This window comes from Giraffa tippelskirchi, chromosome 11, assembly GCF_054371585.1.
Source record: "Giraffa tippelskirchi isolate mGirTip1 chromosome 11, T2T-mGirTip1v1.2.pri, whole genome shotgun sequence".
Lineage (NCBI taxonomy): Eukaryota > Metazoa > Chordata > Mammalia > Artiodactyla > Giraffidae > Giraffa > Giraffa tippelskirchi.
The window spans coordinates 147,496,098-147,523,180 of NC_137285.1; the positions used below are offsets into that span (position 1 = coordinate 147,496,098).

General features: G+C 45.5%; 1 protein-coding gene across 1 annotated transcript in view; it reads left to right on the top strand.

Annotated features, from left to right (window-relative positions):
* PTPRJ (protein tyrosine phosphatase receptor type J) overlaps nt 1–27,083 on the top strand; it is a 175,954-nt gene that overhangs the window by 134,540 nt on the left and 14,331 nt on the right. Inside the window, exons 6-18 of the mRNA XM_081538864.1 lie at nt 146–352; nt 2,002–2,268; nt 5,681–5,938; nt 9,856–10,113; nt 10,876–11,151; nt 13,499–13,789; nt 17,202–17,333; nt 19,042–19,252; nt 19,364–19,488; nt 23,572–23,659; nt 24,819–24,860; nt 25,512–25,599; nt 26,375–26,465. Coding sequence (XP_081394990.1) covers nt 146–352; nt 2,002–2,268; nt 5,681–5,938; nt 9,856–10,113; nt 10,876–11,151; nt 13,499–13,789; nt 17,202–17,333; nt 19,042–19,252; nt 19,364–19,488; nt 23,572–23,659; nt 24,819–24,860; nt 25,512–25,599; nt 26,375–26,465 — 2,334 coding nt within the window. The remainder of the gene's footprint in view (nt 1–145; nt 353–2,001; nt 2,269–5,680; nt 5,939–9,855; nt 10,114–10,875; nt 11,152–13,498; nt 13,790–17,201; nt 17,334–19,041; nt 19,253–19,363; nt 19,489–23,571; nt 23,660–24,818; nt 24,861–25,511; nt 25,600–26,374; nt 26,466–27,083) is intronic.

Here is a 27,083-nt window from a genome sequence, read left to right on the forward strand (position 1 = left end):
GAGAAGGGGAACAGGTGTTTGCAGGATCTCAGCTGTGGGCACTATCTGATGTGGCATCCTTCGGTGGGGAGAGCAGCGGCGCTGAAAGCAGACAGGAATGCACGTCAGTCTCAGGTCATGTCTTTGCCTTTTGTGTTTCAAACAGATGCCAGCAACACAGACAGCTTGCTGCAGCCCCCTGGGGGTTCCACGGCCCCTGGGTACGAATACCGACTGAACCCTTCTCTGGCCCAAGACACCGTGGAAGTCCTGCTTCTCAGGTTAAAGCCTGACACACAGTACAAAGCCACAGTCTATCCCCGAGCTCTTAATGGTGCCGAAGGACAGCCCCAGACTATAGACTTCAAAACAAGTATGTGGAGTTTTGTAAAACGGCTTCAGCCAGAGTTGCCTAGCGCAAAGTTTGTCTTTTGTGATTCTGGTCCTGAGTTATCTCTTGCTTCATAAGTCGTTTGGTGGTTGGAGGGAATTTTCTGGAAGACATTTTGGACAGAGCAGGTCCAGTGTGTTTCTTCTGAGCTCTGTGGCCAAGGCTCTTCTTTCCTTGACCGCATCACAGCGTATTGAGCAGCTACTATGTGCGGATGCGAGGGGCTCCCTTATTCTTTCTTTTATAGCTCTGCATACTAGCCAGGGAGGCACACTGGCATAAGGTTTTTCTCTTGAAACTTGATATTCATTTTGTCCACGTTGGTTAAGTATTTTCCCCCTGAGAGGAGAAAATGAGTCTTCTTTTTGACCTAAACTTGAAAGGCACACTGACTTACCTGTGACACTTGCTGACATGTGCACTGCTGCTTTCTACTAGAATCTGTCAGCATTCTTACTCTGTACATTGAACAGTTTTGGAGACTTTTTGGATTAGTGCTAATGAGGGCGAAAAGAAATGCATGGTTCCTATGCTCAGGAAATTTCAGAACAGAAGGGTAATCCAGGTAAAATACATAGAAAAGCACACAGCCATGCCCAGTGGCTTCAGAAACAAATGTTTCAGTCTTGTAGCCTCCGGGGGCTTGCTTGCAGGCGATACAGACTGACTCGGGTTATCTCATCCAAAAATACATCTATTTTGCATGACATTTTCTTTGCTGCACAGCAGAAACTAATACGTTATAGATCAAATATATTCCAATAAAAAATAAAACAAGCAAACAAACACCCCCCCTCCCCCAAATATATCTGCTCTGAAAGGCTGTCCTAGATCCATAGAACAGAGGGAGAGAGGGTGGAGGCTGGAGGGCCAAGGACAGAACACCGGGTAGCAGCCAGGAAACGGGAGGGCTGGACCATGCTGGACCTGGCGACCCGGGACAGGAGGGAGTGAGGAGAGGGCTCCGATTGCCTCCCCCTCCAGCCCCCCAGTAGCCTGCCTGTTTCACTCACTGGGGGAACCTGGCTCCAGGTCACCTGGCAGAGTGCCCCAATGATGCAGTGTGAGGGGTCAGCGTTGCAGGGACACAGAGCAGGCGGGAGAAGGACAGAGGGTGGGTCAGGAGGGTGGGGTGGACCAGATGAGGAAACTGAGCTTAGTGCTTTTCCTAAGATCTACCAGGCTATTCAAGTAGAGCTGACCTTGGAACCCAGACCTGCCTCGTGCAAAAGCCTTTGATCTTTACTTGATCATGTGGATAGTGTTAATTCTTGGATGGATATATGCCTGAGACCTTTTGGGGTCACCCAGCACCTAGATGGGCGTGTGTAGAGTCCATGTTGTTGTTTGAGGCATCTATTGCATCTCTAAGAGTCAACAGGGAGAATGAAGGGTAAACGATGCAGTTGCAATTAGCCAGATTGTTTCTTCATTGAAGATGCTGTCTGACTTTTGCTGGGACCCTGTCTACACTTGGGTCTATTGTGTTAAATGGTGTAGAACAGGAGGAAGAATTGCTGAGAGTGTTTCTTGGATCAGATGCCTTGATGACAGCATCTCTCTCCCTGTCTCTCTCTCTCTCTCTGGCTTGGCCATCCTGGTGGTGGTTAACTCCTCTTGTGTCTTCACAGATCCCAGTCAGGTTTTTGACATCGAAATTGTGAACATCAGTGCCACCAGCTTGACCCTGACCTGGAAAATCAATGATAATGAGTCATCTTCAGTCTATACCTACAAGATACATGTTGTGGGAGAGACAGATTCCTTCAATCTCACAGCCCACGAGACTCATGCTGACATCACTGCACTCAACTCAAGCACCTTGTACAACATCACAGTGTATCCTTTCCTTGATGACGGTTCCAAGGGCACGCCGGGCTTCGTCCAAGTTTACACCCGTGAGTTCACTCGTGGCTTTGCTAAGCTTTCTTCCTACCGGCCGTACGCCAGGCCCAGATACCAGACAGACCCTGGTCCTCTTTCAAGGATGCACAGTCCAGCATGTGGGTCCATGGGGACTCTTACTGCCTTCAAGATGTGCAGTCCTATAATGGTGACCATTGATTGACCCCACCCACACGCCCAGCATCATGTGACATAGTTTCCAGTCCTATAATGGTGACCATTGATTGACCCCGCCCACACGCCCAGCATCATGTGACATGGTTTCCTTGCACTGTCTCCTTTAATGTTCACACATCTGTGACATGGTTGGCATTGGCCTCATTTTACAGATGAGGAATTCAAGGCTGAGAGAGATGCTGTGGGCAGGTATCACACCTTGTAAGTGTCTGAGGTGGGATCAGGCAGCTGGGCTCTCTCAGCTCCAGTTTGTGCTGGTGAGAACCATCCTAGCATGATGGAGATGGGAAGCAAATTGGTAGGTGGAGATAACAAGAACCTGGATATTCACATCCCTTTGTCCTTTGGATGCTGACAAAATAATGAAGCAGAATGTGGCTATCTCTTTTTTTTTCCTTCTCATTCGAGTCTCTCTTAAAGATAAGGTTATTGACAGCAAATAAAAACCTTTATATTCCAAAGAAGGTTTAAAATTAAAACAATAATAGTCTACCAGTAGAGTAATTTAATACTATAGTGTATTATTATTACACAATGATATTGGTGTCACACTGTGCCAGGTGGTTTGCATGTATCGCAGGGGTCTTCATGGTAGCTGTTAGGATCCCTGTTTTTTTTTTTAATTTAATTTTATTTTTTAACTTTTTATTTTGTATCGGAGTATAGCTGATTAACAATGTTCTGATTGTTTCAGGTGAACGGCAAAGGGACTCAGCCATACCTATATATGTACCCACTCTTCCCCAAACAGGATCCCTGTTTTACAGATGAAAAAACTACAGCCCAACATGGCTGAAGAATTTGCCTAAGACCAGAGAGCTGGCAAGCGGCAGGGCAGGGACTTGAATCCAGGGGTGCCTGGCTCTGGAGCCAGGGCTCATCCCATCAGAATGCTTTATTCGAGTGTCTGATGCTTCCAACAAGGCACACCTTAGGCATTCTTATAAACGTCTTCTGACTGGGTCTTTGGAGTAAATGAAATCTGCTTCCTTTTCTTCACCTTCTACTTTTTTTTTTTTTTTTAATATTTAATCCCTCTGTTAAGATTAAGTTCACTGTGAGTAACAGACTCCCCAAGTATCCAGGATAGGAGTTTGTTTCTCTCTCACTGTGAAAGAAGCCCGGCGCTGGGGATGGGGTGGTAGAGTCTTAGCTACGGCTCAGTTGCAAGAGACAGAAACGATGAGCTATTTTATATGCTCACTGCAGTGGTTTTGTTTTCTATTTTAATTCGTGGAAAATTGCTTTACAGTGTTGTGTTGGTTTCTGCTGTCAGTCGTGGTTATATGTACATATATATCCTTTACCTCTTGAGTCTTCCTCTCCTCCCCTCACCCTACCCTTCTAGGTCATCCTTGAGTGCCAGGCTGGCTGGGCTCCCTGCATTATAGAACAATCTTCCACTAACTATTTTACACATGATAGTATATATATGTCGATGCTACTTTCTCAATTTGTCCCACCCTCACCTTCCTCCACTGTGTGCACAAGTCCGTTTTCTACGAGCTTCATCAGTACCATTTTTCTAGATTCTATATACATGTGTTAATGTAGGAAATTTGCTTTTCTGACTTCACTTCACCCTGTATAACAGGCTCTCAGTTCACTCACCTCACTACAACTGACTCAAATTCGTTCCTTTTTATGGCTGAGAGACTATGAGCTATTTGAAGCTGAGAAGGATCTAATCTTGGGAATTGAGAGTTTATAGAATCATTGGAAGGGCTGATGTGTTAATTTGCTAGGGCTGCCATAACAAGCACCACAGATTGGGAGGCTTTAAAGCAGAAATCTGCTCTCTCACAGTCTGGACGCAAATAGTCTGAGATTGAGTAATTCAGGGTTGGTTTCTTCTGAGATTTGCCTTCTTGGTTTTGTAATGGCCAGCTTCTCCCTGTGTCTTCACGTGATTCTGTGCATGTCTGTGTCCCAGTCACCTCTTTATTTTATTTTATTGAAATACTGTTGATTTACCATGTTGTATTTAATTTCTGCTGTATGGCAAAGTGACTCAGCTATACATGTTTATATTCTTTTTGATATTCTTTTCCATTATGGTTTATCATAGGATATTGAGTATAGTTTATTCCAATTTCTTATAAGGATACTAATTGTTGTGAATTAGAACCCACTTTAATGGCCTCATTTTACCTTAAACACCTCTTTAAAAACCCTGTCTCCAAGTATAGTCAGATTCTGCGGTATTGCGGGTTAGGACTTCAATATAAGAATTTTGAGGGGACATAATTCAGCTCATAACATGTGAGGTGCAGGGTCTAGGCTAGGACCCAGAAATGACTCCCAGCCTAAGGGTGCAAAACTCCCCCCCCAAGGGAATCCCCAGCAGAGTCACAGTCAGCACCCGGCTGTAGTTGTTGGCTCTTGGAATGTACAGAGTTGCTGTCCGGGCATTAGGAGGCTGCAGCCCCCACCACATTGTTGGTTCTAGAGCCAGGTAGCCTGAGTCCAGGGATCACACCCACATTTCAGCTACAAGGAGGAGGAAGAATAGAAAATAGTGCTCCACCCTTTAAGGCTGCTTCTTGGGAGCCATATTGTTCTTATACTCACATCTTATTGGCCAGAACTTAGTCACATGACTAGTTGCAAGGGAGGCTGGGAAATGTAGTTTTTTAAAATCTCCAACAGTCATGTACATTGCTAAAAATCTAGGATTGCTAAAAATCTAGGAGTGTATGTTTAAAGAAAATGGAGGGGGATAAATTTTGGGGGTCAACAGCACCTTCTGCTGTACATCATTAAAAAAAGACTCTGGGCAGTTAAGTGTTGTATGCAAGATAAGATAGCTGGCAGTGGCCAAGGTCCCACTCCAGAGTCTGAGCCCTGAACCCACAGGAATTCACGCCTCTTCTCATGTCCTTTGAATGACTTTGTACAACTTAACCAGTGTCTGAACTCCTGTGGCCAATTGTTCTCTTGATGGTTAGAAACATGAGCTCCTAAGGGGCTTGTGTTGTAGATGATAATAAAAAGAAGAGGAAAAGAGAGGTCAGGTGTTACCAAGTGTATATTTAATCTCTGTGTAAATATTTTTAATTTTTTAAAATATTTAAAATATTTTTAAATTTTATAATTTTATATTTTAATTTTTTAAAATATTTTTAATATTTTAATCTCTGTGTAAATATCTCTGACTGCAGAGATACAGTCAGTCTTGTCTTCTGGAGAAATAGATTCTTAATCTAGTCATTTGCTTTCTACCCACAGCCCCCAGTCCAGTTTCTGACTTTAGAGTGACAAGTGTCAGCACGAGGGAAATTGGCTTAGCATGGACCAGCACTGACTCTCATTCCTTTGAGATACATATCACACCTCATGAAGCTGGAGAACCTCGAACCACCACCACCACCAAACAAAGTATTGTCATTGGTGACTTAAACCCTGGAACCATGTACCGTTTTGACATATATCCACAAGGACCAAATGGGACTAAAGGGGATTTCCAAACAGTTTCCAGTAGAACTGGTAAGCAAATAGGCTGTATTTTCTGTGAATTAGTTACATTGCTCAAGGGAAATCAGTATAAACCTTAAATGTCAAAATTTCCAAATATTGCTCTTCTTTTAATTATCTAAGAAAGACCTTTTAAAAAATTGTTAATGACAGCAATACCTGTTCATTATCTAAAATACAGATAAGCAAAAAGAAAAATCACATGTAAATCAACAGCCAGAGATTATCATTAATAGCTTTTGATGCATGATGTTTTAGAGCAGGGGTCCCCAACCCCTGGGCCACAGACTAAAACCAGTCTGTGGCCTGTTAGGAACCAGGCTGCACAGCAGGAGGTGAGTGGTGGGTGAAGGAGTCACTCCTCATCGCTCGCATTTACCGCCTGAACTCCACCTCCTATCAGATTGGCCATGGCATCAGATTCTCACAGAAGTGTGAACCCTACCGTGAGCTGTGCATGCGAGGGATGTAGGTTGCGTGCTCTTTATGAAAATCATCCCCAAACCACCCCTCTACCCTGTCTGTGGAAAAATGTCTTCCATGAAACCAGTCCCTGGTGCCAAAAAGGTTGGGGACTGCTCTTCTAAAATTTTAAGATATATGAAGGTGTATGTATGTGTGCATGTATATTTTAACAAGTATTAGAATCCTCTACATGTGTTTTTAAAATCTACTTTTTTTCTATTCAAGTTTATTATGACTCTTCTTCCCTATCAGCATAAATATTCCTGCCGATTAATTTTAATACCTGCCTGGCATTCCGTTGTTCAAATCAGGAGTCAGCAGATAATAATGGTCCATGGGTCAAATCTGGCTCACTGCCTATTTTTTTTTTATAAGTAAAGCTTTATTCGAGCACAGCCACGTTCATTTCTTTATATAAAGTCTATGACTTCTTTTGTGCTAGAAACGAATAGTTGCAACAGAGAATACACAGCCTGCAAAGCCTAGGATATTTGTTCTGTGGTCCATATAGAAAAAGTTTGCTGAACCCTTGGTTAGATCAGTGATTCTCAAAGTGTGGTCTGGGGATCTCTGGGGGGTCCCCTAGACTCTTTCAAGGGGGTCTGTGAGGTATTATTATCATAATACTACTAGAATACTATTTGGGTTTTTCACTCTCATTCTCTCATGATAAGTGTACAATGGAGTCTTCCAGATGCAGTGTGACACAGGATGGCATCATTTTTCTGTTGGCTCATGGAATGTATGCTTTTGTATTCTTACATTTTAAGCATTTCCTCATTAAAAATGTTCGGTTGCAGCATACATAAATATAACCTAAATAAATAAAAATTCTCTGAGGGCTGCAATAATTTTTCAGAAGGTAAAGGGGTCCAGACTGCTGGCCTGGATGTATTATAAATTGTTTGACCACTTGCCTGTTGTTGGACAGGTAGATCATCGACAGTCTTTCATGAACAATATTGTGATGCAATGGTCTTGTTAGTTCTATGAGGCTGATTGATGTTGATAAAAGTATTTCAAGAAAACAATTCATTGTTCATTATTGTAACCTTTGAAATTTGAAAAGAAATTTTTGGGAAAGGTTGGAGAACATCCAGTATCCTTAATCTTTGATTGCAGGGGACTTGAAATCCTTTCTACAGAAGGGAAGAGTAAAGAAATGAGCCTGATCCTTGAGCCATGTGTGAAGTCAGATGGGCTCTTCAGATTCTCCTTGTGTGGGTTTTCTCAGCTCCGTTGGTTGGGTTAAGCATTGATGATTATTTGGAAGATCTGCTTCCAAAATAAGGGAACTGCTAAAATGCATCCCTCAGATGAAGTGCATAATTCCTTTTCAAGTCTGATTTTCAGATTAGACTTTTGAGATCAGGTTATAGTATCAACATATATATTTTTTCTCTCTTTTTGAGAATGTAGCTAATGGTAAGGGGATCACAATTTGGGTCCCTTTGATGTTGTGTGACTTGCCAATTCCCAGGATTTAATGCAATAATAACATTATGTAGTGGGGGTCTACAAAGTGCTGGGCTCTCAGCCTTTGTATTTAAACATTTTGAATACAACTCTGTGAGGTAGGTACTATTATCATCTCTATTTTACAGAGTAGGAAATGGGGACTCTGTGAACTTAAGTAACTGGCCCAGGGTGACAAGGTCGTGAACTGGCCTCTGTCTGACTCTGAAGACTAAAGTCTTAACCACAGTGTGGACTGCACTTCGATATGGAGCAACTGCAAAAGTAATTAAGGACTGTTCGTAAGGAGAAGGCATCTCTTGTACTATTGCTTATAATTGTCCCAATGAATGGAAATCAAGAAGAGTTATAATAAGGCACTAGACTCTTAGGACATTACCAATTCTATTATTGACCAATGTTTGCTGTTACTGGGGGAGAATCAATGTAACAGCATTAAAGGTGATTTTGAAAAAGGGAAGCAAGTACTGGATGACCCAGCAATTCCACTCTTACATGTATACGTGTTTCTAAAAGAATTGAAATCAAGGACTTGAACATATTTCTCTACACCAACATTCATAGTAGTATGATTCACAATAGCTAAAAGGTGGAGGCAGCCAAGTGTCCAGCAGCAGATGAAATGTGCTATATACATATAATAGAATAGTTGTTATTTAGTTGCTAAGTTGTGCCCGACTCTTTGTGACCCCCATGGACTGTAGTCCACCAGCTCCTCTGTCCATGGGATTCTGCAGGCAAGAATACTAGAGTGGGTTGCCCTTTCCTCCTGCAGGATATCTTCCCATCCCAGGGGTCAAACCTGCGTCTCCTGCATTGCAGGTGGATTCTTTACCGTTGAGCCACCAGGGAAGCCCCACAATAGAGTATTATTTAGCCATAAAAGGAATGATGTACTGAGACATGCTACAGTGTGAATAGACCTTGAAAGCATCATGCTGGGTGAAAAAAGCCCGACATAGAAGAACAGCTACCATGTAAATCCACTTATATGAATTGGCACATTTGTAGAGACAGAAGATAGAACAGAGGAGCGGGGAGGAGGGAGGAATGAGAAGTTCTTGTTTCGTGGGAGCAGAGTTTGTGTCGGGCACCGTGAAACGCTTTGTGTTTAGACAGTGTTGACGGTGATACCACGTTGTGAATAGATTCAACGCTGCTGAGCTGTGCACTTACAAATGGTTCAGATGATAAATATCGTGCTCTGTTTATTTTACTACCACAAAATTCAGTAAAGGCTTTAAAGATGGTCCATGTAAAAAATATCTTAAAAAAAAGATTCTGTGCAATTACATTATTGCAGCTGGTTCAGTGTGTGGAGGTGAGATGGTCTGAGTGCAGAGCCCAGAGCACGCTGGGTGGTTTCACCTCCGACTCCCGGCTGTGAGGGTGCGGCTGTAGGGGCTTTCCCCTTCCTCACTCCAGCCTTAAGTGCCCCACGCAGTGTCAGCTCTCCATTTCAGGTTTGCTCTTGAGTATGCGCCTGCCTATGGTATAGAAACATGTTTTCTTCCAAGGGAGTGGTTTTTAAAAAACTTCACTGAGATATAATACATACGCCGCTGAGATATAAAACTTCACTGAGATATAATACATACGCTGAAACACACACACCTCCTAAGTGCATAATTTGATGCATCTTTACAAACCGAACCCATCTGGTCACTAGCACGTGGATAAGAAAACTGAGCGTGGTTTCCACTCCAGAAGACCCCCTCCCAGCCATCCCCAAACCAAGGGGCTGTCTCTACGACAAAAGCAAAAGGCCAGAGAACTGATGGGATAGGTTGGTAAATTCATCTGTGTCGTAGAAGAGCTGACATTCTTGAAAGAAACTGTTTCTCACCTAAATGTTAGAGTTGGCCCTTTGTGAACTCATTTGATGGCAGAGGACAAGTTCTCTTGACAGATACTCGAGAATAAAGTGGACGTTACGATGGTCGATGGTCGTTAACAGACTTCCCCTTTTCTTCCTTTCCTCTGGCCAGACCCCAGTGCAGTGTTTGACATCCGTGTGGTTAATGTCACCACAACCGATATGCAGTTGGAGTGGAAGAATACAGACAATGCTTCTGGATACATCTACAGCGTAGAAATACAGTCTGAGGACGGCTCTGATTTGAAAAACAGTTCTCACAGAGGGATCGCTTTCCACGGCCTGATCCCGGGCACCTTATATAAGATCACAGTCACCCCCGAAATGAACTCTGTCCGGGGGGTGGCCAACTCCACCCTACAGCACACATGTAAGTGCTTTAGGACACGCTCCTAAGGAAGCATTTCCCCGGACTGTCACCTGGAGGAGGGGAAGTAAGCATGGGCTCAGTGATGAGGGAAGAGGCCCTTGTGTTTCTGGGCTCCAGGTAGAATGTGAAACCAAGTAAGCTGCAGACATTGGCCTCAGCCAAGGTTCCTCCCTGCCCTTGCGGCACTGGTGCTGAGCCATGTGAACTTGGAATTGTCTCCTGAAGCAGAAAGGGATCCCATAAGCATGGGAAGCACCACTATTCATTCATTCTTTGGGAATACAGACTGGAGGAGGGTCACCCGGTCATGTTGGCATGGAAGATGCTGCCCAAAGGAAGCACTTTTGCATGCACCAGCGAGGGACGTGCGTTGCTAATATTTGACCTAAATATACGGTAGAGATGGAAGTTTATAGTGTCTTTTTTGTATATTTTTGTTTCATTAATCATATTTCAAAAACAAGTAGGAAATTACATCTTGAAAATAGATTTCAGATAAAGTATTAAAAGAAGTCTGAAAAGCTTCAATTCTTTTGAGATTTAATCTGTATAATTATTTTCTAAATGTCTTTTTGGGGAAGCCTTCTCTTTTTTGATCCCAGCAAGTATTAGCTTTATTTATTCTTTACCCAAAGGAGCCAGGCTATTTTTATTTTAAATTTAGTGAAAAAAAAAGAAAAAAAATTCCGGGCTATTTTTAGATGCAGTCAATAAAATGGTTCAAGTTAATCTATCCTTTTATTTTTTTCCCTAAAACTTAAGGGCCCAGCAAGGTGTCCGGCCTTGAGATAAGGACCAACACCACAGCAGCAACCTTAAATTGGCAGAATGATGATGCAGCGTCTTTGAACTACACCTACCGCCTTCTTATTGGGCAGGATGGGAGCTCCAGCGAGGCCACGCAAATAGTCACGGGCATCGGCGTCACCTCTGCTACGGTCACCAAGTTAACACCTGGTTCCTCCTACACCGCAGAGATCTTCACACAGGTGGGGGATGTTGAGTCACCTGCCCCTGGCCGGCAGTCGTTCTGTACAGGTGAGTAGCCTCAGGGGCCTCTTGGATTCCTTCTTGTATCGTGCTGACCTTGCACATAGGTCCTTGTAATAAACTCTGCTTGATTAGTTTTTTTTTTGCCGACCACCATGGCATCTTAGTTTTCCAACTAGGGGTAGAACCTTTGCCCCCCTGCAGTGGGAGTGCCGTCTTAACCTGCGGACCACCAGGGAAGCCCCTCTAGCTGGTTAGCTTCTGGGCGGTGTGTGAGCCTCCTAGTCTCTCATTAGTGCTGTCTTGGCGCCCTTGTTGTTTATTCATTCAGCGGGTATGTACTGAGCGTTTACTGTATGTCAAGTCCCTGCCTTTCTGAAACTTGCGTTCTGGCGGGGGAAGACATAATAAGCAAGATACATAAGTTATTAGGTGATGATCACTGCTAAGGAAAGGGAAGTAAAAAGGATAGGAGAAATGAGATGTTTATCTTGGGGAAGGCTTTGTGGAAAAGGTGACTTTTGAGCAAAGACTTGCAGGAAGTGAAGCCAGTCATGTGGACAGGAGAGACAGGCAGCCCCAGTGCGGAGGGAGGTCCTGGGCCTGGAGTGTGCCTGCTGCGTTGAAGGAAGAGCAGGAGGTCAGGATGGCAGAGGCGGAGCCAGAGGGGGAGGGGAGGCGGTGAGACCCACGGGGTGAGGGGCCAGGGTATGCCTGATGGCAGGGCTTGCAGTTCATAGTTTGGCTCTTACCCTGAAGAAGACAGAAAGGATATAGTTAAAAGGGATGCTCAGCATTTTCACTTTTCTTGATCCTTATCCCTCAACGCAAAACGTGTAATCTTTTAAGGAGAAGAGCCCTGTGTTTAACTGAAGGAGCTTTCAGAGAGTGTCGGGGGATGTTTGGTGAACGACTGTGAGTACTTCCACTCACAGTTCTGATGGCGGGGCCTTTATCCTTCTGTACCTGTGTGCCATCTTATCCCCTACCCCCTTTGCACCTGCTTCCTTTCTTCCTTAGACTAAGCCCTTCAGGTGTGTTCAGGCGGATCTGGAAGTGGGGCAGGGATCTCAGCCGATCAGCCTCCCTGGTAGTGTAGCGGCTGGAACCTCGATGACCTCTGACCTTTCATGTGGAGTGGCAAAACAGATGCTGGCAGCTCTGAGCCCCCCGTGTTAACTCAAACTCTGTTCACCGGGTCTAGACTCTGATCTTTGGCATTTGGGTGGCTTCCATTGCTAATATTTATCTTAGCTGCAGTCATGGTTGCCTGTAGCAAGAGAAAGATAGCTGTGAGCATTTATGAGTGGGGGGTGGATGGACAGGAGTGTGGAGGGGGATTGCATCGGGCAGGTTACCCTTCCAGGCCTCAGGTGGAGAATGTGGGCACTGTACTGGGTGACTCTTTAAAACTTTTTCTGCTTTAAAACACTGCAACGTTCAAGTCATGATAATATCCCCGCCCCCAGTACATTAACACAGAGTTTTCCATTTATTTATTTTTGGAGGCACCACTGGGATCTGAAAGAGTTTTCCACTTATATCAGTTTTTTGTTGACACTTAATAAAATCCTGCTGCTGCTGTTTAGTCGACTTCGGTCGTGCCTGATTCTGTGAGACCCCATGAACTGCAGCCTGCCAGGCTCCTCTGTCCATGGGATTCTCTAGGCAAGTGTACGGGAGTGGGTGGCCATGTTTTCCTCCAGGGCATCTTCCTGACCCTGGGATTGAACCTGGGCCTCCTGCATTGCAGGCAGATTCTTTACCGCTGAGCCACTGGGGAAGCCCTAATAATATCCTACTGAACTTAAACTGGTAGAGACAAACAACACCCCATATTAAAGATGAAGAAACTGGTACCGTTCACCATTGATTATTCAGCCTGTTGTGCACGTAGTAAAACTCCCTGGACTTGGATTTAGGAAACCCAAGATCCAGTTTTGGCTTTGCCACTGGCCAGCCATGTCATTTGAGCAAATTCCTTAATCTCTCTAAATCTTAGTTGATTCAGCAGCAAAATGGGACAGTATTAACCCTGCCTGTTCCAGAAGGATGGTCAAGAGGGTGCCCAGATGAGGGGACGCAGGTGGAGACGTTGCTACCACTCCCAGTGTATGGCAGCTACGTCTCACGGGCCCTTGTGCTCTTCCAACCTGGAGCCCGACGGCCACTGTTTCATTTAATCCTCAGATAGTCCTGCAGCTGGGCTTAGAGCGGTTGGGGCACTGACCCAAGGTCACACAGTTCAGTAAGGCCCGATTCAAGGTCAGCCTCTGCCTCTTCTGCCATTCCCCGGTGCTGTCTCCTCATCACCAATGGGCCAGGCATCCCAAGTTTAAGTGTTTGCAAAGGCAAATGTCCTAGAATCTCATGATGTGCTGTGCTTGCCTTGCAGACCCTGAGCCGGTAGCCTCCTTCCACTGTGAAGCAGTCCCCAAGAAGGCCACCTTGGTCCTTAAGTGGGCCTGCCCTTTAGGTACCAACACAGGCTTTGAGCTGGAGGTCAGCCATGGATACTGGAAAAATACAACGACCCTGGGGGGCTGCTCTTCAAAGAACAACTCTGAGTTCAGGACGGAAGTCACGCATTTGAATTTTTCTACCTTGTACGACATCAGCATTGCTGCCTGGTCCTGTAACAAGAAGGCACCACCCGCCCGAAACACTTGCCTCTCTGGCATCACAGGTGGGCATCCTGGAGGGCAGGGTAGCCAGCGGGTCATTTGATCACTCCTGGAAAGCTGACCCAGAGGATCTGCCAAGTGCGGCCTAGAAACCTGTTTCTAAAAAAATTTATCCAAAATATTTGTTTTCGTTGGGTTTTGTTAACCCAGTTCTGTAGAAATCTAGTCTATATAGTCTGTAGAAACTATAGTGAGTGAGTGAAAGTTGCTCAGTCATGTCCGATCCTTTGCGACCCCATGGACTATACAGTCCATGGAATGCTCCAGGCCAGAATACTGGAGTGGGTAGCCTTTCCCTTCTCCAGGGGGTCTTCCCAACCCAGGGATCGAACCCAGGTCTCCTGCATTACAGGCAGATTCTTAACCAGCTGAACCACTAGGGAAGCATAGAAACTGTATAATCTATAGAAATTTAGTGAGTGAGAATTATCTTTTACATTCCAAAAGTTGCCTTTGTTTTACACAACAATTTGTTGCCACATATTCTTTTAAGTGGAAAGTTCCTCTACTGCATTAAAACAAAGTATTTTTATAGAAATGTTCAAAGAGACACGCAAGCAAAGGACAGTGTAATGGGACCCAAGTACCATCATCACTCAGTTGACCTTGTGGGCATTTGACCAATCTTGTTTCATTCATATCCCCTCCACTCTTATTGGATTTCTTTGAGACCAGTTCTGGTCATTCTATAATTTTATTTGTACATTTTCCACATGTATTGATGCAAGAGAGGGATTTCCTTTCTTTCAAACATAACTACATTACTATTTAGTTCAGTCGCTCAGTTGTGTCTGACTCTTTGTGACCCCATAGACTGCAGCATGCCAGGCCCTCCTGTCCATCACCAACTCCCGGAGTTTACCCAAACTCATGTCCGGTGATGCCATCCAGCCATCTCATCCTCTGTTGTCCCCTTCTTCTCCTGCCTTCAATCTTTCCCAGCATCAGGGTCTTTTCAAATGAGTCAGTTCTTTGCATCAGGTGGCCAAAGTATTGGAGTTTCAGCTTCAACATCAGTCCTTCCAATGAATGTTCAGGACTGATCTCCTTTAGGATGGACTGGTTGGATCTTGCAGTCCAAGGGACTCTCAAGAGTCTTCTTCAACACCACAGTTCAAAAGCATCAATTCTTTGGCATTCCTATTACCATTACATTGAAAAATTTAGCGATCCTTTTTTTTTGGCCATGCTGCACAACTTGTGGGATCTCAGTTCCCTGACCAGGTTACGGCAGTGAAAGTGCTAAACCCTAACCACTAGGTCACCAGGGAACTCCCAACAATCTTTTTTTTTTTTAAACTATTATCACATATTCAGTCAAGATTCATATTTTGCTAGAATCTGGGTCAACAAATCCGCCTCTTTTGGGATCACCCATAAACACTCCTCCTAGTGAATGTTCTCATGTTGTTAGCTGCTCAGTCGTGTCTGACTCTTTTGCAACCCCCTGGACCATAGCGCTCCAGGCTCCTCTGTCCATGGGGTTTCCCAGGCAAGAATGCTGGAGTGGGTTGCCATTTCCTTCTCCAGGGGGTCTTCCCAATGCAGGCAGGCAGGGCCCCTTGAGTGTAGGACTGGGAAAGGCACTGAGAAGGAAAGAATTTCCAGGCCTGGAGGTGGGTGTGCCATCTTGGGGCAGGGAGCTGGGGACTCCCTGCTGGCCAGCTAGAAGGCAAAGAGCAACGGGTGGTGTGGGTGGGAGCGGGCGTTACAGTGTCTGATGAGGCCGTTGACACCAAGACGCGGGGACAGCGCCTCCAAGTGGCCACTGCTGTCAGTTACTTGAGAGGTTGCTGGAGGATGGTTTCGAGTTGTGCCTTCCAGTAGGAAATCATATGAGCCACACGTATAATAAAAAATTTTCTAGGCATCACGTTAAGAAACTAAAAAGAGCAGCTGAAATGAAGTTATTACTTTTTTTTTCCTGCTCTATGTGGCATATGGGATCTTAGTTCCCCGACCAGGGATTGAACCCTGCGTTGGAAGTGTGGACCACTGGACTGCCAGGGAGGTCCCTGAAATGAGTTTTGATCACATTTTATTTAACTCGGTATATTAAAAATGTTATCATTTCAGCATTTAATTTCATTTAATTTGTATAAAGTAAGTTATTAATGGGACTCCCCTGGTGGCTCAGATGGTAAAGAATCTGCCTGCAATGCAGGACACCCGGGTTTGATCCCTGGGATGAGAAGATCCCCTGGAGGAGGGCATAGCAGCCCAGTCCAGTATTCCTGCCTGGAGAATCCCCATAGACAGAAGAGCCTGGCGGGCGACAGTCCACGGGGTCGCAGAGTCAGATACGACTGAGCAACTAAGCACACACACACACAAGTTACGAATGAGATACTCTGTGTCCCAAGTTGGACTAGTTACTTTCCAGAGTGGTTTATTGTTTAGTCGCTCAGTCATGTCTGACTCTTGCGACCGCAGGGACTGTAGCCCACCAGGCTCCTCTGTCTACGGTATTTCCCTGCAAGAATCCTGGAGAGGGTTGCCGTTTCAGTAGCTGCCATTGGGACGGCATATGTTTGGAGAATTAGGCTGTGAGCTTTGTCTCTTTGGAGTTCACTTTTCTGAGTCTCCCTTGATTATAAGAGCAAAGACACTCACAGTGTACATGGGAGACAAAGGAAGAGTGTGTGTGTGAGGAGAGGGATCATCTTTAATTCAGCTTTTCTTTCCTTTTGTGTCAATTCAGAGAGTGGCTTTATGAGCTTAGCTCAGGAAGCTGAGGCAGGAGATTTTGAAGGCACTTTCAGCATGTTTCCGTGTGGGCTTATCTGATTTCCAGGAAGAGGGTCGGTTGGATTTCTCTAGCGGAGTTTTAAACCATCCCCAGCGAAAAAAGGGGATTTGGTGTGAAGGGCACAGAGCAGGACTGCAGTCAGGTCTCAGGAGAAAGTGTGTTCTCTCCATGTCGTCTTCGCTTCCCTCTGGTCACCTGCTCCATCATTGCTCTCAGCTGACCAACCAGTCCGGGGGCCAAGTCCGGCTCCCAGGTCCCCACCTGGAAGTTCCACCTACACAGTCTTTGTCCCACTCTCCTCTTTCTGCCCTCCTTCTCAGGCTAAGCAACCTGGCCTTTCTGGGTCAGGAAGGATGGCAGAAAATAGGAAAGACACATTGCCTTCCAGCAACAAGGTTGCCTGGAGGTCCCCATGGAATGTGGCTGGACCCACTGAAGGAGTCCTTGTCAGCCGGGCAGGCTCCCTGACGACCCACCACCTCTGTCCCCACCAGGTCCCTTCCTCATCCTTTGCTTCTGGATTTGCTTTGCGTGAGCCCAACCCGCAGCATCCAGAACCGGGGGGGAACTTGAGGGGGTACTATAGCAAATACTCTCCTTAATAATTTTGTTCCTTCTTTGGTTTTAAATGTTGGGTGATGGTGTTTTGTGTTGTCCTGTTTCAGACCCCCCTCTTCCAGATGGGTCCCCTAATATCACATCTGTCAGTCACAATTCGGTGAAGGTCAAGTTCAGCGGGTTCGAAGCCAGCCATGGACCTATCAAAGCCTACGCGCTCGTTCTCACCTCCGTGGATGGTAAGGAAGGGTGCTTATGGGCTACGTAGCTGGTGGGTGACGGCATGAGCGGGCACCACTTCCGGGCCCACCGAGGCACTTCAGTGAGACAGACACACGTCGGGTTTGACACTGCGGCCCACATTTTGGCACTCACCCGGGGATGGGTGGGTGTAATTCTGATGAGCTCAGTCAGAGGCTGACAGACTTTCTGTAAAGGGCCAGACGGCAAATCATTTTAAACTTCGCAGGCTCTGCATCTCCTTCTCAGCTGTTCAACTTTGCTGCTGTAGCGTGAAAGAAACCATAGAAGATACAGAAAGAGTGAGGGTGACTGTTCCAGAATTTACCAAAATGGGTGGCTGGCTGGATGTGGCCCTAGGACTTGACTTGCTTACCTCTAATCTAGGTTTTTCATCTCTTTTGCAACACAGGGTCTTTTAGGTGGCAGATTAGTAGTTTTAACCAACTTTGTCTCTTGCACATGTGCATACACACACACACACACACACACGCCCAAATGATCCTCAAAGGGTGACTTTTTCTTGGAAGAAAACAACAAAAAAATTTGCATTTGCAGTGGGAACTGGCAAAGAGCATCGCCATAGCTGAGAGAGGAGGTGGATTAAATGCCGCCTTTCCTTAAAGGGCTCTATTACATTCCTTGGAAGTGAGAAGGGAAAGCTTCGAGGATGTCTTTGTTAGCTGGGTCTGGTGCTTTGTTCAAGGCTTGGCTTAAAGGTCTGAGTTTTGGAACTTCTCTGAGGGTACAGTGGTTAGGACTCTGAGCTTTCGAGGCCATGTGCCTGGGTTCAATCTTGGTTCCGGAACTAAACTCCTGCAAGTTACATGGCATGACCAAAAAAGAAAAAAGGGCCGAGTTTTGCTTTTTGGTGATTCTTTAATTGTGAAGAACGCAGTGCTGTCCCTGCCCAGGCGTGCAGCCTGTGATTCTGTCCTCATCTCCCCGAGGAAGACAGAGATCAAACCCACTGTCAGGGCAGTGGGCATCTGGGAAGACAAGAGATTTGCTGGTGTCGTCAACCTGTGGCTAAATTTGAAAAAGAGATCTCTCTCTCTTTCTTTCTGTCTTTTGTTTTGAGTCTGTTTCAAACACCTAGTCATTTTGCTATGAAGGTTTTCAGCAAATCCCAAGCTCAGATCTTTGCTGAATGGGGGAGGTGATGTTGCATCCTGGCCAGCCTGACCAGTATCAGCCTGGGATGGGTGAGGTCACACACCCTCCACGTCGGATGGTCTGAGTTAGAAATACAACCCTACCACCTTTGGGCCCAGGTCTCTTTAGCATCCTGTGCCTTATTTTTTCCATCTGTACGGTGGGGATAGTCAGCCTGTGCAATGAGATTATTGTGGAGTTTAAATGAATAAGTAGAGCTCTTAGAACTTAGTAGGAGGAAAACCTGGCAGAGAGAGCATACGTAAGAGACGGCAGGGCTCAGCACCACCACCCAGCGTCAAGGCCATTATTTAGAAACACAGGAGACACAATAAATCTCTGCAATCACTTTCTTTCTCTTTAAAAAAAAATTATACAATTTTTAGAGGTTACACTCCATTTACAGTTGTTATAAAACATTGGCTACGTCCCCTGTGTTGTGTGAGACATCCTGGAGCCCGCGTTACACCAGGAGTGTGTCTCCCCTCCCCAACCCCGCGTGCGATCCCTTTCTCTCTTTCTTACGCCTTTCCTTCTGTGTGCCTTTCCTAGCTGTTCCGCCGTCGGCAGATATTTTGAGATACACCTATGGCGATTTCAAACGGGGGGCCTCGGATACTTACGTGACATACCTCATAACCACAGAAGCAAAGAGACGTGCCCAGGGCTTGTCTGAAGTCTTGAAATACGAAGTTGACGTTGGCAACGAGTCCATCACACACGGCTACTACAATGGGAAGCTGGAGCCCCTGGGCTCCTATCGGTAATGCCTCGCAGTCCTTGCTTTTGGGGGGGCCGGGCCTCTGAGTACAGAGCCCTCTGTGCTTGGGGTACCAGGTCTCAGTCACCTCTTTTTTCCCTTGTCATCCCACAGGGCTTGTGTGGCCGGCTTCACCAATATTGCCTTCACCCCTCACAGCGAGGGACTCATAGACGGGAACGAGAGCTACGTGTCCTTCAGCCCCTGTTCAGAGGCCGTTTTCTTGCCCCAGGATCCAGGTAGGGGAGCAAGAGTGCCGTTCGCAGTTCACTGAGGTTTTGCTTCCAATATCCACAGAAGGACGGGCCTCTGCACGTCCTGGGGGCCCTCCTGGGTCCCCAGGAGGCTTGGAAAGCCTGCTCTCTTCTTGCAGAAGCTGAGATGTCACTTGGCCATCAGGACCCAGCTCAGCTTCCTCTTCTGGGGTCCCTACAGCCCCTGCCCACCACGTCCCTTCTCCGAAGGCCAGTTGCATGTCCAGTCTGCACACACTGCTTGCTCCTTTCTTTTCAGCGTAGTGATTTGTGTGACTGTGTGCCAGACACACATGTCACTTTCAGTGCACGGAACTCTTGAATATTAGGATCAGAAGGAGCCATGGAAATCATCTGATCCTAAGCTCATTTTATTTTTTAAAAATTTTATTGAAGTATAGTTGATGTAGTTGATATAGTTGATGTACAATGCTGTGTTAGTTTCTGGAGTATGGCAAAGTGATTCAGACACACACACAGACACACACACACACACACACATATATATATGTTCTTTATGGTTTATCACAGGATACTGAATACAGTTCCCTGTGCTATATACAGTAGGATTTTGTTATTTATCCATCCATACATAATAGTTTTAATGTATGGATTATGTAATAATTATGTAAATAAATTATTACATAATAAATAAATTATTACATAATAAAAATCTTATTACATAAGATTATGTAATAATCTCAAGAAAATTAGAGATACCAAAGGAACATTTCATGCAAAGATAGGCTCAATAAAGGACAGAAATGGTATGGACATAACAGAAGCAGAAGATATTAAGAAGAGGTGGCAAGAATACACAGAAGAACTGTACAAAAAAGATCTTCATGACCCAGATAATCACAATGGTGTGATCACTCACCGAGAGCCAGACATCCTGGAATGTGAAGTCAAGTGGGCCTTAGAAAGTATCACTACAAACAAAGCTAGTAGAGGTGATGGAATTCCAGTTGAGCTATTTCAAATCCTGAAAGATGATGCTGTGAAAGTGCTGCATTCGATATGCCAGCAAATTTGGAAAACTCAGCAGTGGCCACAGGACTGGAAAAGGTCAGTTTTCATTCCAATCTCAATGAAAGGCAATGCCAAAGAATGCTCAAACTACCGCACAATTGCACTCATCTCACATGCTAGTAAAGTAATGCTCAAAATTCTCCAAGCCAGGCTTCAGCAATACGTGAACCGTGAACTTCCAGATGTTCAAGCTGGTTTTAGAAAAGGTAGAGGAACCAGAGATCAAATTGCCAACATCTGCTGGATCATTGAAAAAGCAAGAGAGTTCCAGAAAAACATCTATTTCTGCTTTATTGACTATGCCAAAGCCTTTGACTGTGTGGATCACAATAAACTGTGGAAAATTCTGAAAGAGATGGGAATACCAGACCATCTGACCTGTCTCTTGAGAAATCTGTATGCAGGTCAGGAAGCAACAGTTAGAACTGGACATGGCACAACAGACTGGTTCCAAATAGGAAAAGGAGTACATCAAGGCTGTATATTGTCACCCTGCTTATTTAACTTCTATGCAGAGTACATCATGAGAAACGCTGGGCTGGAAGAAACACAAGCTGGAATCAAGATTCCCGGGAGAAATATCAATAACCTCAGATATGCAGATGACACCACCCTTATGGCAGAAAGTGAAGAAGAACTAAAGAGCCTCTTGATGAAAGTGAAAGAGGAGAGTGAAAAAGTTGGCTTAAAGCTCAACGTTCAGAAAACTAAGATCATGGCACCTGGTTCCATCACTTCATGGGAAATAGATGGGGAAACAGTGGAAACAGTGTCAGACTTTACTTTTTTGGGCTCCAAAATCACTGCTGATGGTGATGCAGCCGTGAAATTAAAAGATGCTTACTCCTTGGAAGGAAGGTTATGGCCAACCTAGATAGCATATTTAAAAGCAGAGACATTACTTTGCCAACAAAAGTCCGTCTAGTCAAGGCTATGGTTTTTCCAGTGGTCATGTATGGATGTGAGAGTTGGACGGTGAAGAAAGCTGAGCACCGAAGAATTGATGCTTTTGAGCTGTGGTGTTGGAGAAGACTCTTGAGAGTCCCTTGGACTGCAAGGAGATCCAATCAATCCATCCTAGAGGAGATCAGTCCTGGGTGTTCATTGGAAGGACTGATGTTGAAGCTGAAACTCCAATACTTTGGCCACCTCATAGGAGGAGTTGACTCATTAGATAAGACTCTAATGCTGGGTAGGATTGGGGGCAGGAGGAGAAGGGGACGACAGAGGATGAGATGGTTGGATGACATCACTGACTTGATGGACGTGGGTTTGGATGGACTCCGGGAGTTGGTGATGGACAGAGAGGCCTGGTGTGCTGCAGTTCATGGGGTTGCAAAGAGTCGGACACGACTGAGCAACTGAGCTGAACTGAACATAATAGTTTGCCTCTGCTAATCCCCAAATCTCAATCCTTTCCTCCCCCTACCTGCCACCCGCTTGGCAACCACAGGTCTGTTCTCTATATGTGTGCAATTCCCACTTTAGAAATGAGGTTGTTAAGGCCCATACAGGGGCAGTGACTGTCCCTGGGTTGCACAGTACATTTAGAGGGAGGCCTGACATTCTGGGCTGGGACTCCTTGTCAAGTGCTCCTGTCCTTTATCACACAGAGTGAAGTGATTTAGGAGCTCCAAGGACTCAGGGGGGCAGGGTGCATCCCATGCCTTCAGGCCAGAGACCGACTGACCAGCCAGTTTGTTATTTGTCTGGTTTCTGTACTTGGTAGTCGCTGGCTTCAGGAGAGAAGCCCAGAAGCCAAGTTCAGGGATCCCCAAAGCCTCCCCAGCAGGCACATGGGTTCTATGTCACCGGGGCCTGTGGGCGTTAGTGTCAAAAGGTCAGCGGTGGAGCAGCGCGTCCGGGAAGTTGCCTGCTGCAGCCCTCCACCGCGCGGCCCGTTCCCGGAGCTCCCGCCCCACTCCACCTCACCAAGAGCGTCTCTGCCCACTTCTGTGTCTTGTACATTGGGCTGCTGTGCACACTTCCCTGTGAGGAAAGAAAACAGTGGGTGAGGACAACCTGAAAGTCACCGGGAGCTCAGCTTCCTCCTCTTGCAGGCGGAGAGGAGCAGCGCCTTTCTCAGAGCGCCCAGTTAGCGGCGGGCTGGAGCCCAGAGCCTGCTCCCAGCGCCCAGGCTAGTCTTATGTCCAGAGCTATTTACCCGTCCTCTGCCACACACGCACAGAGACAGACACACACACACAGAAACACAGACACACACACATACCACACAGACACAGACACACACACAGAGACACACACAGACACACACACCACACCACACACACCACACCACACACACCACACACAGACAGACACACAGACACACACAGACACACACACACAGAAACACAGACACACAGACACACACACACACCATACAGACACAGACACACACATAGAGACACACACAGACACACACACCACACCACACACACCACACACAGGCACCACACAGACACACACACAGACACCACATACACCACACACACACACACGTTTTATATCCAGAGCTATTTACCTGTCCTCTGCCACACACACAGCACACCATACACACACACGTACACACACACACACACACACAGCACACCATACACACAGACACACACACACACACAGCACACCATACACACACACAGACACGCACACACCATAGACACACACACACACAGCACACCATACACACACACGCACACACACGCGCGCACACACACAGACACACACAGCACACCATACACACACACACAGACACACACACACACAGCACACCATACACACACAGACACACACACACACACACACCATACACACACACAGACATACACACACAGCACACCATACACACACACGCACAGACATACACACACAGCACACCATACACACACACAGACACACACACGCACACACCATACACACACACAGACACACACGCACACACCATACACGCACACGCACACACACACACACATGCGCGTGCGCGCTCTGGCTGGCTGCGCACGCCTCTTGACGTGCCTCCGTGTGGCTTCTCCCCAGGTGTGGTCTGTGGAGCGGTGTTTGGATGTATCTTCGGCGCCCTGGTTGTCGTGGCCGTGGGAGGCTTCATCTTCTGGAGGAAGAAAAGGTGACTCCTGCTTCTGCTAATAACGATACCCTACATGTATTGTTAATTAATTGAGCAAGAGACTGAGTAAACACACTGTGGTATGTTGGTGCACAGATTTCATCCTGGCGCAGAGTTTCTGACGCGTCCTACGCCTGGTTTTCTCCACTGCCTTGCCCCCCTGGGTTGACAGGCAGTGCCCGTGTTCCAGCTTTCCGCATTAGATTCTATTTTTTTTTTTATTTTGAGGGAGGGGTCAAAACAGCTTTATCGTTTCTTGTTAAAGTAAACTTATACATACTTATGACAAAAAAAGCAACAATAAAAAACAGAAAGAAGAGAAATAGTCCATACTTATACCATGGAAAACTACTCTTAACATGGATGTGATTACAAAACTCACATAAATGCGCACACCCACACCCACAAACAGAATCATGTTACACATGTTATTTGCTGGCTTGCTTTTGTTCGTAAGACGTTGTGGACCGCTTCGGATCTTCAGTTTAAGTGGCTGTCAAGTGTTCAGCTGTATGGAAATTATTCAACCGATTTTCTGACATTTTTGTGTCCTTCTTATTTGCCGCTGTTACTTATCCTTGTGTGTAAATCTGGGCACAGTCATGGTTATTCCTTTAGGCTAAATTCCAAGCTGGGTACTTGCTGGGTCAGTGGGTACGCATGTGTTTAATTTTAATACCTACTGAAAATTGCCTTCCAGAAAGTTTTATCATTTTTTTAAAATACCAGTATGGGGTTTAGTCAGCAATACAGGAGAGTTCCAGGTCCCTCCCAACCCCACCACCACCACCCTGGTCCCTCGCCAACACTGGATATGTTTTCTGGTTTATTACATTAACTTTTCCAGAAAGGCTTACTCAAAAAACAAAACGAAAATCAGAGTACGAAATAGTTTCACTAATAGGGTGATGCTGCTGATCTGTATTTACTCAGAGAAATTCCTACAAGTTGCTTGAGTAGGATCCTTTGATACTTTTAGATGGTATAAAAGCGAGTAACTTCACAGGTTTAGACCATTAAGCTTTAGTGTTAGTGAACAGGATCTGATGTGCTCTGTGAACTAAGGCCCAGGGAAGAAGCGTCTTGTAGATACACAAAGGGAACAAAGCGCAGTTTTAAGCCATTTTGATCTAATGGGTCTTTTTTTCTTTCAAAATAGGAAAGATGCAAAGAACAATGACGTGACCTTTTCTCAAATTAAGTAAGTCTCTAGATTTATGAGCCTCAAGACGTTTAATCCCCCAATCTGTTCAGTGACTATTTTGAGATTTTTTTTTTTTTTGATGGAAACCGCTGGCATTTTTCCAGATTGACACGTTTGGACCTGATCATCCAGAAGTTCTTATTAGCGTTGTTATCCTGCAAAGACCCTATGTTTGCTAGTCTCCTGAAGCTGGCTTCCTTGCCATGTTCTACCATGCCAAGTAGAACTATACTTGCCATATTCTACCAATAAATATATATTTTGTGATTAAAAACATGGTTATTCAAGGTCTAGGAGGAGAGAACTTGCTCAGAGTCACAAAGCCACTCAGTTATATAACAGGGTCTAGAAGTCAGATTTCCTGATTCACATTTCAGTGCGTTGTGAATTACATTTCAGTGAACCTCCTCCAACCACCCCCTGCCCTTGTACTAAATGTTTTCTTCTTTGGGGAAAGTCTCTGGAGTTATGGTTGAGTCATTTTTTTTCTCCTAATTTTCTTTTTTTTTTTTTTCTTTGCGTTTCTACGATGAAGACCTAAAAAGTGAGTACACGTTTTGGTTTTTGAAAAATAACTTGCATTTTTCTATCTTGAGTGTGAACTTGATTGAATACAACCAATCCTGCTATGTTGTTTTGTTTTCCTAGATCCAAGGTAATCAAAGTGGAGAATTTTGAGGCCTACTTCAAGAAACAGCAAGCTGACTCCAACTGTGGGTTTGCAGAAGAGTATGAAGTATGTGGTTGTTAAATATTGTAGTTTTATTTGTTTTATGTTTTTCCTGAAAGTTGGAAACCTGCCTGTTTCTGTTTTACGGTGAAGCTTTGGGTAAGCTTCCTCGAAGAGAGAAGTCTTTTTTTTTTTGGCCATGCTGCGTGGCATACAGGACCTTAGTTCCCCAACCAGGGATTGAACCCACGCCTCCTGCAGTGGAAGCGCTGGTGTCTTAACCGCTGGGCTGCCGGGGAAGTCCCCTGCCTCCATCTGCGTGTCTCCCTTACGTGTCTCTGTCTCAGTGTCTTTTCTCCGCTTATAAAGGTTTCGGGGGCTTCCCTGGTGGCCCAGTGGCCGGGACTCTGCACTCCCGGTGCGGGGAGCCCAGGTTCAGTCCCTGGTTGGGTAAGTGGGTCCCACATGCTGCAACCAGGAGTTTACATGCTGCAACTAAATAGCCTGCCTGTCGCAAGTGAAAAAAGACCCTGCGTGCTGCAACTAAGACCTGGAACAACCAAATAAATAAATTAAAAAAAAAAGACATCAGTGCTACTTGGTTAAGGGCCCCGCCCTCTGCAGTATGACCTCATCTTATCCTGATTACATCCACAAAAGCTGTAATTTCCAGTCAGGTTGTGTTCACAGGTACCAGGGCTTAGAACTTCTGTGTCTTTTTGGGGATGCAGTGTTACCCATAACATCTCTGCATTCCCACTTTATCCCACTATACTCTTTGTGCAGTATAAATACTGTCTGAATACTGAATCAATGAACAATTCTTATGGTCTGCTTTCAGGATCTGAAGCTTGTTGGAATTAATCTACCTAAATATGCAGCTGAACTTGCTGAGAACAGAGGAAAGAATCGCTATAACAACGTTCTGCCCTGTAAGTTGTTTTTCCCACAACTTCCCTTTTTTTCCATCTCGGACATCACGTCTCCAAGAGCAGGGGGCAGAGGAACCTGGATGCTAACCAGCCACTCCCACAGCCGTTCATCAGCCACCTACTGGGTGCTCAGCACTGTGTTTAGGCATAAGCCATTGGATTCAGCCTCACAATAGCCTTACGGAATAGGTAGTAGGATATTTGTTCTGCAAAAAAAAAAAACAATACAGAGTGGCTAAGTGATTTGTCTGAAGTCACACTGAGAGTCATGGTAGGACCAGACTTGGACTGGATCCGACAGTTTCCTGCAGGGAAAAGGCCAGACTCCTTGCTTTGAGCCCCTCTGTTCTCACAGCCCGTGTGTGCCCCTTTATTTCAACATAAATCAGTTCTGGAACAAAAGGGGAACCAGTGGAGGACAAGTAATGCTTTCTGCTTATCCAGACACGTCTCTGGTCGGCTGAGTACACTCCATGGCTAAGTGTGAATTATATCTGGATTCATGCCTGTTTTTGAGGATTGACAATGTCTGTAGCCTGACATGAATTATATCTGGATTCATGCCTGTTTTTGAGGATTGACAGTGTCTGTAGCCTGACGTGAATTGTATCTGGATTC